Genomic DNA, 14,050 nt, shown 5'->3' with positions numbered 1-14,050 from the left:
TATTGAGCGGGCAAGGCTAAAAAAGAAGGGCTATTCAGAGAGGGTGATCGCCACTCTGCTTAAGGCCAAGAAGCTTTCGACGTCAGCCTCCTATGCGAGAGTCTGGAGGATTTTTGAGGCATGGTGCGGTCGCCAGGGAGTGGCGCCCTTCAAGGCTTCTCTGCCGGCTATTCTTGCTTTCCTGCAGGAGGGCGTCGAAAAAGGGTTAGCCTATAACTCTTTAAAGGTTCAGATGGCGGCCATTGCCTGTTATAGGGGCCCGGTGGATCGATCGGCTCTCGCGTCGCAGCCGGACGTGGTCCGTTTCCTCAAGGGGGTGAACCATCTCCGCCCGCCGGTCAAGCGTATTTGTCCAACGTGGAATCTTAAGCTCGTCCTTGGGAAGTTGCAGGGGGCACCTTTTGAGCCCCTGGCAGCGGCCACGTTAAAAGATGTCACACTGAAAACAGTTTTTTTGGTGGCAATGGCTTCAGCGAGGCGAGTATCGGAGCTGCAGGCGCTTTCTTGCAGAGAACCCTTTTTGCGTTTTTCGGAGACTGGGGTGTCGGTGCGTACGGTGCCGTCCTTCCTGCCGAAGGTTATTTCTGCCTTTCATGTGAACCAGGGTTTGTTCCTTCCATCCTTTCGGAGGGAGGATTGGGGGACACGATTTTTGTCTTTACGGCTGCTAGATGTACGCCGTGTGCTTCTCCATTATTTGGAAGTGACGAATGACTTTCGTCGGTCGGACCATCTCTTTGTCGCTTTCGCGGGGAAAAACAAAGGGATGGCGGCGTCTAAGGCGTCCATTGCGCGTTGGGTCAAGGACACTATTGCTTCAGCGTATGTGCTGTCAGGGAAGAAAGTACCGGGCACCTTCATGCTCATTCCACTCGGGCTTTGGCAACCTCTTGGGCGGAGTCCGGGGGGATGTCTTTAGAGGAGATTTGCCAAGCGGCCACTTGGTCGTCGACAAATACTTTTTCACGGCATTATCGTTTAGATGTGGCGGCCCGTTCAGAGGCGAGTTTTGGCGCGGCAGTGCTGGCAGAGGCGGCATTGGCGTCCCACCCAGTTTGAGTTTGCTTTGCTACATCCCACTAGTCTGGATTCATCTGCTGCTTTGCTATGGAAGGTAAAATTATGGTCTTACCTGTTAATTTTCTTTTCCTTTAGAAGCAGCATGATGAATCCAGAGCCCTCCCAAAAGGCACTGGTTGTGTGTAGGGTGTTTAGTTGATTGGGTTAGTTGGGGCTATGGTTGGTAAGTGTATTATTTCATTGCTGAAAGTAAAAAAAAAAAAAAAATTTTTGGTACAAAAGAGATAACATAGGATAATATCAAGGAGAGAAAGACACATTTCTACTGGAATGGAGTTTTGTTGCGGCTCATTCTCCTTTTCGGGATGCTTGGGCAGAGTGCATAACTGAATCAACAGAAAGAACATCCCAGGCTTTAAGGCCAACTGTTAATCAGTTCTCTATCTCCACCTGCTGGTCGATGTGAGCTATACCTACTAGTCTGGATTTCATCTGCTGCTTCTAAAGGAAAGAAAATTAACAGGTAAGACCATAATTTTACCTTCAAAACTATTTGCACAGTTACAGAGAGGAATGATGGAAATTAGAATGAATGGGGCATCCAAATGCCAGATTTAAATTTAAGTGGACAAATGCAAAGTGATATACATTGGGAGGAAATAATACCAAATCATAGTTACCAGATGATAGGGTCCACATTAGGAGTCAATACCCAAAAAAAAGATCTAGGTGTTTTTGTAGATACTGTGTTTCCCTGAAAATAAGACAGTGTCTAATTAATTTTAGGCCCAAAAAACACACTAGGTCTTATTTTCGGGGTATGTACATGATCATCTCTCCCTTCCTCTCCTTCAACCCAGTTCTTCATCTTTCCTCCCATCCCTTGAGCGAGCACCCCCCCCCCCCCCCCCCATAGCCGAAACCCCATCCTTCCCTCCTTCCCTCCCATCCGAACCCTGATAACCGAGAGCGAGCCCTACATACCTCCCTAAGCAGTGTTGGGCTCGCAGCACTCTAAACAGGCTGCTTCAGTAATGTGGCTGCACTCTAAATGGGCTGTCATCAGTAACGTGGCAGAGTGAATTCACGGGTGGACATGGTCAAAGCAGCCTGTTTAAAGTGCTGCTGGCCTGATGCTGCTTAGGGAGGGATGTACTAGGGCTCACTTCGTAGGTCGGTGGGGTTCGGTTGGGAGAGAGGAGGGGGCGGTGCTCGCTCAAGGGTTCAGCTGCACAAGGGATAGAAGGGAGGGAAGAGGAACTGCCGGTGAATCCTGGGACTAGGGCTATTTTGGGGAAAGGGCTTGTATTAAGATCTACCCCGAAAATCCTGCTAGGGCTTATTTTCAGGGTAGGTCTTATTTTCAGGGAAACGGTAGTAAACTTGAAATCTTCTCAATGTGTGGCAGTGGCAAAAATAAGCAAACATGATGCTAGGGAATTATTAGGACAGGAATGTACAGTAAATAAAACCAATAATATCATAATGCCTTGGTATCATTCCATGGTTTGACCTCACTTTGAGTTTCTTTTCAATTCTAGTCGCTGTATCTCAAGGATATAGCTGCATTAGAAAAGGGTTCAAAGAAAAGTAACCAAAAATGATAAAGGGGATGGAACTTTTAGAGGTATCCCCTGTATTTCACCTTTTATATGCCTGAGACCTGGCTAGGCCATGAACCATCTTTCTGAATAATACTATCATGGATTCTGGAAGCACTGTGCTAGCTGGCATCATCCAAGGACATGCAGTCCAAACTTGCAGTAACCCTTCAGTGTCATTTGTGTGAGGGCTACTGCAGAGGGGTATGTTCACAGAAACACACTTGTAGTCCTCCAGTATAATTTGTGTGAGGGCTGCTGCAGAGGGGTGTGTTCACAAACACTGGAATGAGAGAATCCTCACTTCTTGGCTAATGAAATTAGATTTTCCTCATTCCAATGCTCACTTGGGTACTCGTCATCCCAGGGAAGTTTGTCCAATTACAAGAGGTTACTTTACATCAGTCACTTAAAGTACAGAGGAATCTTATGTTCTTGGAGTATTTTTACCCAACACACCAGGGATACTTAATAACCAAATGTGTCACCCAAGGACAATGTGATACAATGTAACAACCAAAAAGAGACCTCAATGATTATTAATTCAAATACAATGTAACATGTTTTATCCCAGGACAAGCAGGCAGCATATTATCTACACGTGGGTGACGTCATCTACGAAGCCCCGATCGGACACTCTCGCAAGCAAACTTGCTTGAAGTTTCTTCAAATTTGCGAGTGTACCGCACATGTGCGTGTGCCTTCCTGCCCTAGCCAGGGTGCACGTCTCCTCAGCGTGGCCTCGGTTCTTTGTTTTCCACATAACCAGAAGCCCTGTTTTCTGCTCTGCGAGATCAGAGTGCCTCTAGCACCGCGGCTTGCTTTGGGTTTTTTTTCGGGCCGAGTCGCTGTGCGTCGCTTGACCTGGGGGTCCAACTAGGTCGACGAGCTTCGCGCGGCTATGGCGAGGCTCCGACCTTATGTCCCGGCCTATCTCCGGATTCAAAAAGTGCACCAAGTGCGGTCAGGTGATTTCTATTACCGACTCCCACCGTTGGTGCATCGAGTGCCTCGGGACCAATCATCGGACTGACTCCTGCCCGCGTTGTGCTACCCTCCAACCACGGGCGCTTCGTCGGAGATGGGCTCGGATCCTCGAGTTGTTTGGAGCCATGGATCCAGCGGCCAGGGCCGCCTCGACTCTGACCTCGACCCCAGCGGGGGCCTCGAAGGCCTCGTCTTCATCGAGGTCACTCTCTACTACTAAAATGTCAGGGGCTGTCCAACATAAGCCTGCTGCGGGTAAGTCTCACTCTTCCTCCCTCAGGTTCGCTGGTGAAGAAGCCTTCTCTGGGGCCCCAGGAGAGTGCTTGTGGGCCGTGCCCCGTCTATAACCTCCCCCTAAGCGTGCCTCCACACAACGGGAATACTCTTCCTCGAGGTCGCCCTCGTTGGAATGCACTGCTGCACCTGTACAGCCTGATGATGGTCTCTGTGCCGATGTTCGAGGGACATGCTGACGCCATCCTGAAAACGCAGATTTCCTCGGTTCTGAGCCAGCTTGCTCCTGCCTTGACCTCGCTCTTGGCAGGCCAACCTGAGCACCCATTCGACGCCCCCCCGGGGACGGTTTCGAAGGTCTCATAGGCTCTCTTTTAGTGCATTCCTCCCCTTCTGCTTTGAGGCTTGGGTCATCGGCCCATGCGCCTCGATCGAAGCACCTCTCCGAAGCCGCTTCTTCTTCAAGGCTCCCGCCCTTGAAGCGGCCGAGGGACTCGCCTCGCTGGGGTAGGTCTCCTGCCCCATGGACCTCGAGGCATTTCGTGGCTTCGGTGCGCTTGAGATATCTCTTGTTCTGATTGGCAGCCCTCCCCGTCGGTCTTTCCGGGGCGAGGAGGTTCGAGGTCAAAGATTCCTCCCTCGAAGCCATCAGGGAAGTTGACCTCTTCTCCCGTTCCTCACGCTCAAGGCTCTTCCCTGGTAGATTTCTGCATGGGCGCTCTTCTGCCTCACCGGGGCTTCGGAGCAGGACATCCTCTTTGTTCCTTTCTCGGGATTTAGACATGCCTGCAATTTATTCTAGGGAAGAGTCCCCGTCCTTTTCGTCGGCTCGAAGTTCCAGATGTTCCTCGCCTCAAGAGGTCCTCTCTTCCTCTCGGACCTCCTCCTTTGCGAGATTTGTCTCAGACATGGGTAAGGCTCTTCAACTCGACCTCCAGTCTGATTCCCGGTACACCCAGGAATATCTGGGTGAGTTGGAATTCCCCCATCCTCCTAAGGAGTCCTTGCGGCTGCCTCTCAATCCAGTTCTGAAACAGACGTTCTTCCGGAACCTGGAAACTCCTTTCGCCATTCCGGCCATCCCTTCCAAGATGGAATCTATATAGACACATGGTTCCGTCTAAGGGGTTTGAGAAGTCGCTGATTTCTCATCAGTCCCTGGTTGTGGAGTCTTCACTGAAAAAGTCTAACTCTTCCAGGGTCTACGCTGCTGTCCCTCCGGGCAGGGAGGGTCGGAAGATGGACAAGTTCGGTTGCCCGCTCTACCAGAACTCTATGATGGCGAACCGTGTTCTGAATTATAATTTTACTTTCTCCTCTTATCTCAAGTACTGCCTGAAAGTTTTGCAGTCTTTCCTTTCTGATGTGCCCTCTCGCCGTCAGCCGGCATTCCGGCACCTTCTGGAGACGCTGTCCCAATTCCATCTCTATATGCTCCAGGCTCTAAGCTATCGTCCAGGGTCATGGCCTTTGCGGTAGCCAGGCAGCGATTGGCATGGCTGCAAATCGTGGACAGGGACCCCAATTTGCAGGATCGCCTGGCGAATCTTCCCTGTGTGGGGTCCGAGCTCTTTGACGACTCGATCGAGGCGGCTACGAAACGTCTTTCGGAGCACGAGAGATCCTTTGTCTCCCTGGTTCATCTGAGGGCGAAGGCCCTACCTGCTAAGCAGTATAAGCTCTCTCTAAGGCACTATCCGCAGAAGTCCACCCTCCCTCTACATTCAGGGCCAGCAGACTGCCTGGCCGACAATCTCAGTCGATTTCTGCAACCTCACGAATGGTCCCTCAGTTCGTTGACTTTGCGTCAGATTTTTGCCCGGTGGGGGACCCCACAGGTGGATCTGTTTGCTTCCCTCCTAAACCACAAGCTGTCCAGGTTTTGTTCCAGGATTTATTCTACTCACCGTCTTGAGGTGGATGCATTCCTACTGGACTGGTTGGGCCTTTTTCTCTATGCGTTTCCTCAGTTTCCTCTGATTCTGAGGACTCTGGTCACGCTCAAGTCCGTTCAAGCCACCGTGATTCTAATAGCTCCTCGGTGGCCCAGGCAACCCTGGTTCTCCCTGCTTCTTCAACTCAGTGCCAGGGAACCTCTTCTTCTTCCGGTTTTTCCTTCTCTGCTTCTCAGAGTCGCGGATCTCTGCATTCATCCCAACCTGCAGTCCCTGCATTTGACAGCTTGGTATCTCAGCACCTAACTGCCTCGTTCCAATTCTCTCGATCTGTTCAGGATGTTCTCGAGGCTTCCAGAAAGCGGTCCACTCGCCAGTGTTAATCTCAGAAGTGGGACCAGATTTTCCTCTTGGTGTTCGGCGCTGTGCCTGGAGCCGCGTTCTGCCTCCTTGTTGTCCGTGCTGGACTATCTGTTGCACTTGTCTCGTTCTGGTCTCAAATCGACTTCTGTTAGAGTACACCTCAGTGCCATTGCTGCTTTACACCTGCCACTTGAGGGGAAACCGTTCTCTGTTCATCAGTTGATTTCCTGATTTATGAAGGGCCTTTTCAATGTCCATCCTCCCCCCTCAAACCTCCTCCTGTGGTTTGGGATCTGAATGTTGTTCTTGCTCAGCTGATGAAGCATCCCTTTAAACCTATCGATTGGGCTCATCTGAAGTTTTTCACTTGGAAAGTGGTGTTTCTTATTGCGCTCGCGTCTGCCTGCAGGGTCAGTGAGCTGCAGGCTTTGGTTGCGGATACCCCTTTCACAGTCATTGATCATGCTAAGGTGGTTCTCCACACCCATCCTAAATTCTTGCCTAAGGTGGTTTCAGATTTTCACCTCAACCAATCCATTGTTCTTCCTGTGTTCTTTCAAAAGCCTCATTCTCATCCTGGAGAAGTGGCGCTTCACACTCTTGATTGTAAGAGGGCGTTGGCTTTTTACCTGCAACGCACTCGAGCTCATCAGATGGCTCCTCAAATCTTCATATCTTTTGATCCGAATTGGTTGGGGCGTCCCGTATCCAAGCGCACCTTATCCAACTGGTTGGCTGCTTGTATTTCTTTCTGCTACGCTCAGGCTGGTCTCCCTCTGCAGGATCGGGTCACAGGGCATATAGTCAGAGCGATGGTGGCGTCTGTTGCTTTCCTCAGGTCCACTCCCATTGAGGAGATCTGCAAGGCCGCCACATGGTCCTTGGTTCATACATTCACCTCTCACTACTGTCTGGATACCTTTTCCAGGCGAGATGGCCAGTTGGGCCAGTCTGTTTTGTGTAATCTGTTCTCTTAAATTGCCAACTCTCCCTCCATCCCTTTTTGGTTAGCTTGGAGGTCACCCACATGTAGAGAATATGCTGCCTGCTTGTCCTGGGTTAAAACACAGTTACTTACCGTAACAGGTGTTATCCAGGGACAGCATGCAGATATTCTCGCAACCCACCCACCTCCCCGGGGTTGGCTTCTTTGCTAGCTTTCTGAACTGAGGCCACGCTGAGGAGATGCGCGCCCTGGCTAGGGTGGGAAGGCACACGCGCATGCGCGGTACACTCGTAAGTTTGAAGAATCTTCAAGCAAGTTTGCTTGCAAGAGTGTCCGATTGGGGCTCTGTAGATGACGTCACCCACGTGTAGAGAATATCTACCTGCTGTCCCTGGATAACACCTATTACGGTAAGTAACTGTGCTTTTTTGAGTGCTCAGAAAATTAGTTTGTGAGAGACCAGACTTAGAGCAGAGCTCCAGCAGCAGGAAAAATGCTCCTTTTTTCAATCACAGCACATAACATGGCTTTACATTTGATAAGTTTTCAACATCTTGCTAGTTAAAACTTACATTAGTTATTTTTAAATACTTACCTGCGCTGGAGCAGAGCATAGGCTTAGGCGGGTCTTGATGCGTTTCGCATCCAGCTGCCTCAGAAAACCCGACACAGACTTTATTGGTGCTGGTCTGTATAAACAAAAGTATATCAAACAGTCTCATCTTAATATAACATGTGGCAAATAACCTCACACCAAATTAATGCCCAAATTGTGGTTACTTCACAATCTGTTGCATCTCTTCATTTCTCATTCAAACACAGTCCACAACTAAACTAACTGATATTTCTATCCAGAAGTGACATTGTGCATCCAGGATGAACCATTTCTGAATGAATTGAGGTAAGTAAAAGGTGTAAACCATGATCTGGAGGAGTTTCCTGGACAGGAGCAGGTCTTTACTTGTGTGTAAAAAAAAAAAATCAAAACACCCCACCATTCAACTTTTTTATTCATACTTCGTGGCTGTACCGTTTGCCACTTAAAAATACATTCCTGCTCCTTCTTCCAAAAGGCAACTGGCTCCTTCTTCCAAAAGGGGGAACCTCAAGGCTTCCAACACTACAAACTGTAAGTCCTTAACAGCATGCAAGCTCTCAATCCAATGTTGTGCCAGAGGGGCCATTGGATCTCCATGGAAAATTTTGCTCAAATGCTCAACAATCCTGGTTCGCACTGCTCGTGTGGTGTGACCTATGTATAGCAGTGTGCAGAGGCATCCAATGGCATACACCACTCCAATTGTATCGCAAGTGGTGCAAGATATCAAATAATATTCCATGGCTAATTGCGGATGTGAAAACTTGGTCATGACAATAGCATGGATGCACATAATGACCAGCCTCAGTGTCTCTCAAATCACAAATTTCTCAAGCAACAACCCAATTTGCTTTTTCAAGAGGGCGTAACATCAAAGATCTTGTGGCTAGATCATATGTTAGAAGCCTCAAAAAATCAGGACTTTGCCATAGCTATTTGCAGTCAAATTTAAGTGGCTTATATCCTGGGAGTAAACCCAAATGACCTTCAACCCCATAAGTGGCCTCTGAACACTCTCTGCTGCTCAGTTCTAGTTTTCAAGCATGGGAACACCTCAGATCAGCCTCTTTGCCAACAACAAGAATGTCAGCCATCCCCAAGGCACCTAGCCCAGGAAGTATTGTTGATGCTATATAAACTTGGTCTTTTCTGTATACATACTCTGATTCCACAGAAAAGTATAAAAAGATGACATGTCTCATCCATACACTACAACCTTATTGTTCTGAAAAAGCTTGAGATCATGACCTCAAGAGAATCATGGAGAATGAAGATGTTATGATCACCTGGGATATCAAGTACTGACAGATAAGTTCAGTGCTAGAAACCCGGAAACAGTGTTGAAAGAGAAACACCAGAATGACAGTGTTCATGGAGATGTCTGTCCCAAGTGACTACTCAGTAAATTGGGTAGAGAGAAAAAAAGATCAAGTATCAAGAATTGTAGTCTGAGACCAAGAAAATGTGACAGAAGAGTATTGCAATTTCCCATTGTTTTATATGCCACAGACCTCGTTAAAAAAATTTCTGAGCATACTTGGATAAATTTCCTAAACATGTAACCTCTTATGAACTCCTAAAAGCCCACTTTTTTAGGTTGCTTTTAACTCCTAATTTATTCCCTCTATAAGAAATTCTCTAACCCCTGTTTGTCCCATTTGTTTTGATTAGCTTGTAAGTTCTATTGAGCAGGGTTTCTCTCTTACATTGTCTCATATACAGCCCTGTGTATGTCTGGCAGTATAGAACATAAGAATTGCTGCTGCAGGGTCAGACCAATGGTCCGTCATGCCCAGCAGTCTGCTCACACAGCGGCCCCCCAGGTCAAAGACCTGTGCCCTAACCGAGACCAGCCCTACTTGCGTTCGTTCTGGTTCAGCAGGAACTTGTCCAACCTTGTCTTGAATCCCTGGAGGGTGTTTTCCCTTATAACAGACTCTGGGAGAGCATTCCAGTTCTCTACCACTCTCTGGGTGAAGAAGAACTTCCTTACGTTTGTACGGAATCTATCCCCTTTATTTTTTTTTTTTAAATTTGTTTATTGAAAAGGTTTTCAGAATACAATACAAAAACTCAGAGGCATAGCAAATATAAATCCAAAGATTCACAGAAAACACATCCTCCCCAACCCCTCTCCCTAAATCCAAATAGAGAACAGAAAATCTAAAGTTGTACCATAACTCTTCAGTACAATGCATAAAATCACATCCATCAAAACCAAACCCCCCCCTCCCACCCCACCCAGGGTCAAAAACATAACATATCTAAAAGCTATACAAGAGGTTTACAAAGAATAATAACAAAAATATAGCTAGCCATAGGTCATGAGGGACTTTCACACCACCGAATATAGGGATTCCAAACCTTAAAAAGGGAGTAAGATGAGTCTTTGTCAATGCCGTCAGTTTAGACATACGAAAAATAAAATCTTACTTTTCGTAATAAGTGAGTCCGACCTGGAGGAAAAGACTGTTTCCAATAAGCTGCCAATAAAAGTCGAGCAGCAGTAAAAATAAAACAAGCTAATTTATGGGCATTAGCAGTCAATGGAACCAAGGGGAGATGTAAAAGAGCACTACCCATAGATCGAGTAAGCATGGTGCATAAAATATCAGACAATAACTCAAAAACCATATCCCAATATGGTACCACCTTCGGGCAGTCCCACCAAATGTGAAGAAAGGTACCCAACTGACCACAATGTCTCCAACATAAGTTAGATACTTGAGGATACATAAGATGGAGACGCTGGGGTGTAAGGTACCATTGATAAAGCATCTTGTATCCATTTTCCACCAAAGAGCTAGCTATAGAAACACAAAGCAGGCGATGAAACACCCGCTCCCAATTAACAGTCGGCGGCACTGGGCGCAAGAGTCCCTCCCAAAGAGATAAATATTTAACCGGGGAAGCCTGTTGTTGAATAAGGGCCTTATAAAATCTCAAAATACACCCCCTACCACTACTACCCATAATCGCCCACTCCAGGGAGGTTTCCTCCAAACAAAGATCACTAAGAGCCTTGCGACCAATAAAATCCATCACCTGACGATAGTGAAAGTGATCAGTCAATGGTAGATCATAAGCTTCCCTCAAATCTGTAAATGATATCAATCGGCCGTCTTCCACAAAATCCCCCAAATCCATAAGACCCTTTTGGGCCCAAACACGGAAGCGACGATCAACTTTTCCAGGTACAAAACCCGACGCCACCCACAACGGGGTGCTACGAAAATAAAGTTGAGAAGAAAAAAACCGAATGCGCGTCTGGACCCACACCACAAATGTATGATGCAAAAAAAAGGGTTAGCCCCTTTAAGTAGTTGTCGAGCCTCTCCCACTGATAACCAAGGGAGCAAAATCTATCCCCTTTCAACTTTAGATAGTGTCCTCTCATTCTCTCTACCTTGGAGAGGGTGAACAACCTCTACTAAGTCTATTCCCTTCATTATCTTGAATGTTTCGATCATGTCCCCTCTGTCTCCTCATTTCAAGGGAGAATAGGCCCAGCTTTCCTAATCTCTCACTGTACAGCAACTCCTCCAACCCCTTAACTATTTTAGTTGCTCTTCTCAGGACCCTTTCGGGTAATACCATGTCCTTCTTCATACCTTATGAAGAAGGACATGCCTTACCTTACCAGTGTCCAGCACTAGTACGACAACCAGTGCTGGGCACAATATTCCAGGTGAGGGCGTAGAAGGAAGTTGTCTTTGGCACAATGCAAGTACTTCGACAAGTGTTAACAGTAAATTGGAGAGACCGAGATCATATTCCATGTATCCTGGCCTAGGAGTGAGGTTCATTGCTGTCATGGTATGTGACCTTCCCATTTGGCGGTATTACCCCCACCCCCCAAGACTCTTCACAAGTTTCTACAGAAGCTAAGTACCATGATCCTCTTAGTACTCCATTGGCAAAACTGGTTTCTACTTCTCAAACAGTTGTTTTATCGCCCTCCACTGAGAGGGTATTCCAAACATTCTTCCCATCTTCTGTGAAAAAAGTGCTTCTTGATGCTACTTGTAAGTCTACCACCTTGCATCTTAGTTCATGTCCTCTAGTTCTACAGCTTCTCTGAAAAAAGATTTGTAATAAGTACCTTTCAAATATTTAAACATTATTACATATTCAGGTCTTCAAATCTGTTCTCATTTTTTCACCTTCTCTGAACTGTTTGGTTTTTATATCCTTAGCCAGATATGGACTCAAGCTGTATTTTGAGGATGAGAAATGAGATGTATGATAAGTAAAGGGAAAAAAACCCCCCCTATAACATATACTGCTACTAAATCAATGTTGGCAGTTTCCTGTGTTAATGACTGAAAGAGAAGCCTCTTTCATCCAGACTTGCCATCTTGCCCTCTCAGCCTGGAAATTGAGCATTCACTAGTCTTCCACTTAGGAATGCCTCAGCCCATTTGATGACTTGCCACCAGGAAACCATCAGCTAGACATACATAATTTTCAAGTGAAAGTGATTTAATAACAGGTATTTCATAAATACACACAATTCCACATGTCCACTGGCTACAGTGCTGCAGTTTTTGTATCATCTGTATCAACAAGTCCTTCAAACATCTTCCATAAGAGTATGTCTATGCTGTTTTGTTTCCCTCTGTACTGTCATATTTCGTGAAGAGGCTTCTCCATAGAGCCTCCACTGCAAAAGCTTCTTGTTCTTAGAACTTTAACCTGGCTGGAACTCCATTAATTAAACCACTTTTATTTGTTTGGATTTAGATCCCGTCCTCCCAGAAGAGCTCAGAACGGGTTACAAGTTTACATACATAATAAAACATAACTAATACATAATAAGGTATAACAAAATAGAACAAGGTATAGTAATGGAGAGAATGATAGTACATTTTTGGTCATAACATGAATGGATAATACATAGGAGAGGATGATTGTAGACAAAAAGCATGGCAATACTTATTAGGATATGACAGGACAAGACCTCATAAGGCATGAATTTGGTTTTGTCTTGAGACAAGAGAAATTTCTTCTCTTATGATCATAATTTCTAAGTTGCCTGTCCCCATAACAGTAACTTTGATTAGAAGGGTGAGCTTGATTCAAACACGATAGTATACCCAGTTTAATCATCATATGTGTGTGTTTTCAGTGTTGTATTTTCTTGTTATCATCTAAGTGCCAGTTATTCTAACCAACAGGAAAGGATTGCACCTTGCTTATCCATGAGGCTACACTGGAAGATGGTCTAGAAGACGAAGCCATAGAGAAGACGCACAGGTAAGGAAAGGAAGTTTTGTTTTATATAGAATCCAGTCATGCATGCAACAAGTGTACCTGCAAAACTTCAGTTTGTGCATGTTTTGCGGATCTTGCTTGCTGTAGTATTGTATATTGTTTATTGTCCCTCCAGACTGACACAGAACTGATGGGTAATAGCTCACCATGACCTGCAGGTGGAGACTGAGACACAATCTTTTGGCTGTAGTATAAGTAGGTTGTGCAGTCCCAAGTACAATCAGTCTCCAGCAGGTGGATGTGGTAAGCCTATGCAGTCTTCTCTGGTTAGTGTAGGGCTGTTGGATGTTTTTTAAATTGGCCTTCTTGCCCTTGTCTGGTGCAGGATTAGGGGTCTATCCGACCTCGGGGAGTGCTCAATCATGTCTGCAGCCTCAGGTGACCTTCCCCTTGTCTTGGAGAGCCAGGAACAGGTTTCTACTGGGTCTCCTACCTTGGCAGTGAGTCCTACTTTGCTGCCAGGAGGGTTTGCCCCAGATTTGTTTTGACCATGTACAAAGCGTATTATTGTACAATCTCTCTGGCAGCTGAACAGCTGGGATCTTGTATCTCTATTAGCTTCAGTTGCAGGGCAACTAAAAGATCCCTCCCCTTTGGGCTACCTGCCCAGGAGCTTCCTGTCTTGCTCAGTTTGATCCTGCAGCTTCACTGCTTGGTTTCATCTCAGTTAATTATGCTCGTGATTTGTTTTCAATTCTTAGTCTTATTTTGATTTTTTTTTTTTTGCGGGTTTGCCCAAGTGCTGCGGATCAACTCGGTGCGAATGATCCTTCGGCGGGAGATCACAGACATTTTAATGTTTGTCTGCTTCTGGAGGGTGCTTTGTAAGCCTAAAACTGCAGTAAGCCCTCTGGACAGCCTGCAGATTGAATTGGGTCTCCAGGTCCGGGAGCCATCTCTCCCCTGGTTTATCCGCAAAGGAGTAGAACGCAGGCTGCTGCGGTTCCGAGGAGGTACGCCGGGATCGGAACCACGCTGCGTGTCTTCCCTGATTTCCCTGCAGGGTCCTGGTGGTCATGATCTGAGGTGGCAGGGAAGTTGAGGCAGCCAGAAGATATGAAATTCCAGTTTAATCAGCTCCTGAGGTATGATCTCCCTATACTTGCACTGTGTAATGCTGGCTGCCATTGAA

At 46.6% G+C, this 14,050-nt stretch overlaps 1 protein-coding gene across 1 annotated transcript in view; it reads left to right on the top strand.

Annotated features, from left to right (window-relative positions):
- The window catches only part of ELAC2 (elaC ribonuclease Z 2), a 117,224-nt gene that overhangs the window by 87,992 nt on the left and 15,182 nt on the right, over positions 1-14,050 (top strand). Inside the window, 1 exon segment of the mRNA XM_033961702.1 lies at positions 12,822-12,900. Coding sequence (XP_033817593.1) covers positions 12,822-12,900 — 79 coding nt within the window.

Source organism: Geotrypetes seraphini, chromosome 10 (genome assembly GCF_902459505.1).
Source record: "Geotrypetes seraphini chromosome 10, aGeoSer1.1, whole genome shotgun sequence".
Classification (NCBI taxonomy): domain Eukaryota; kingdom Metazoa; phylum Chordata; class Amphibia; order Gymnophiona; family Dermophiidae; genus Geotrypetes; species Geotrypetes seraphini.
The sequence above is the reverse complement of the archived record's forward strand: the minus strand, read 5'-3'. Positions and strand labels throughout refer to the sequence as shown.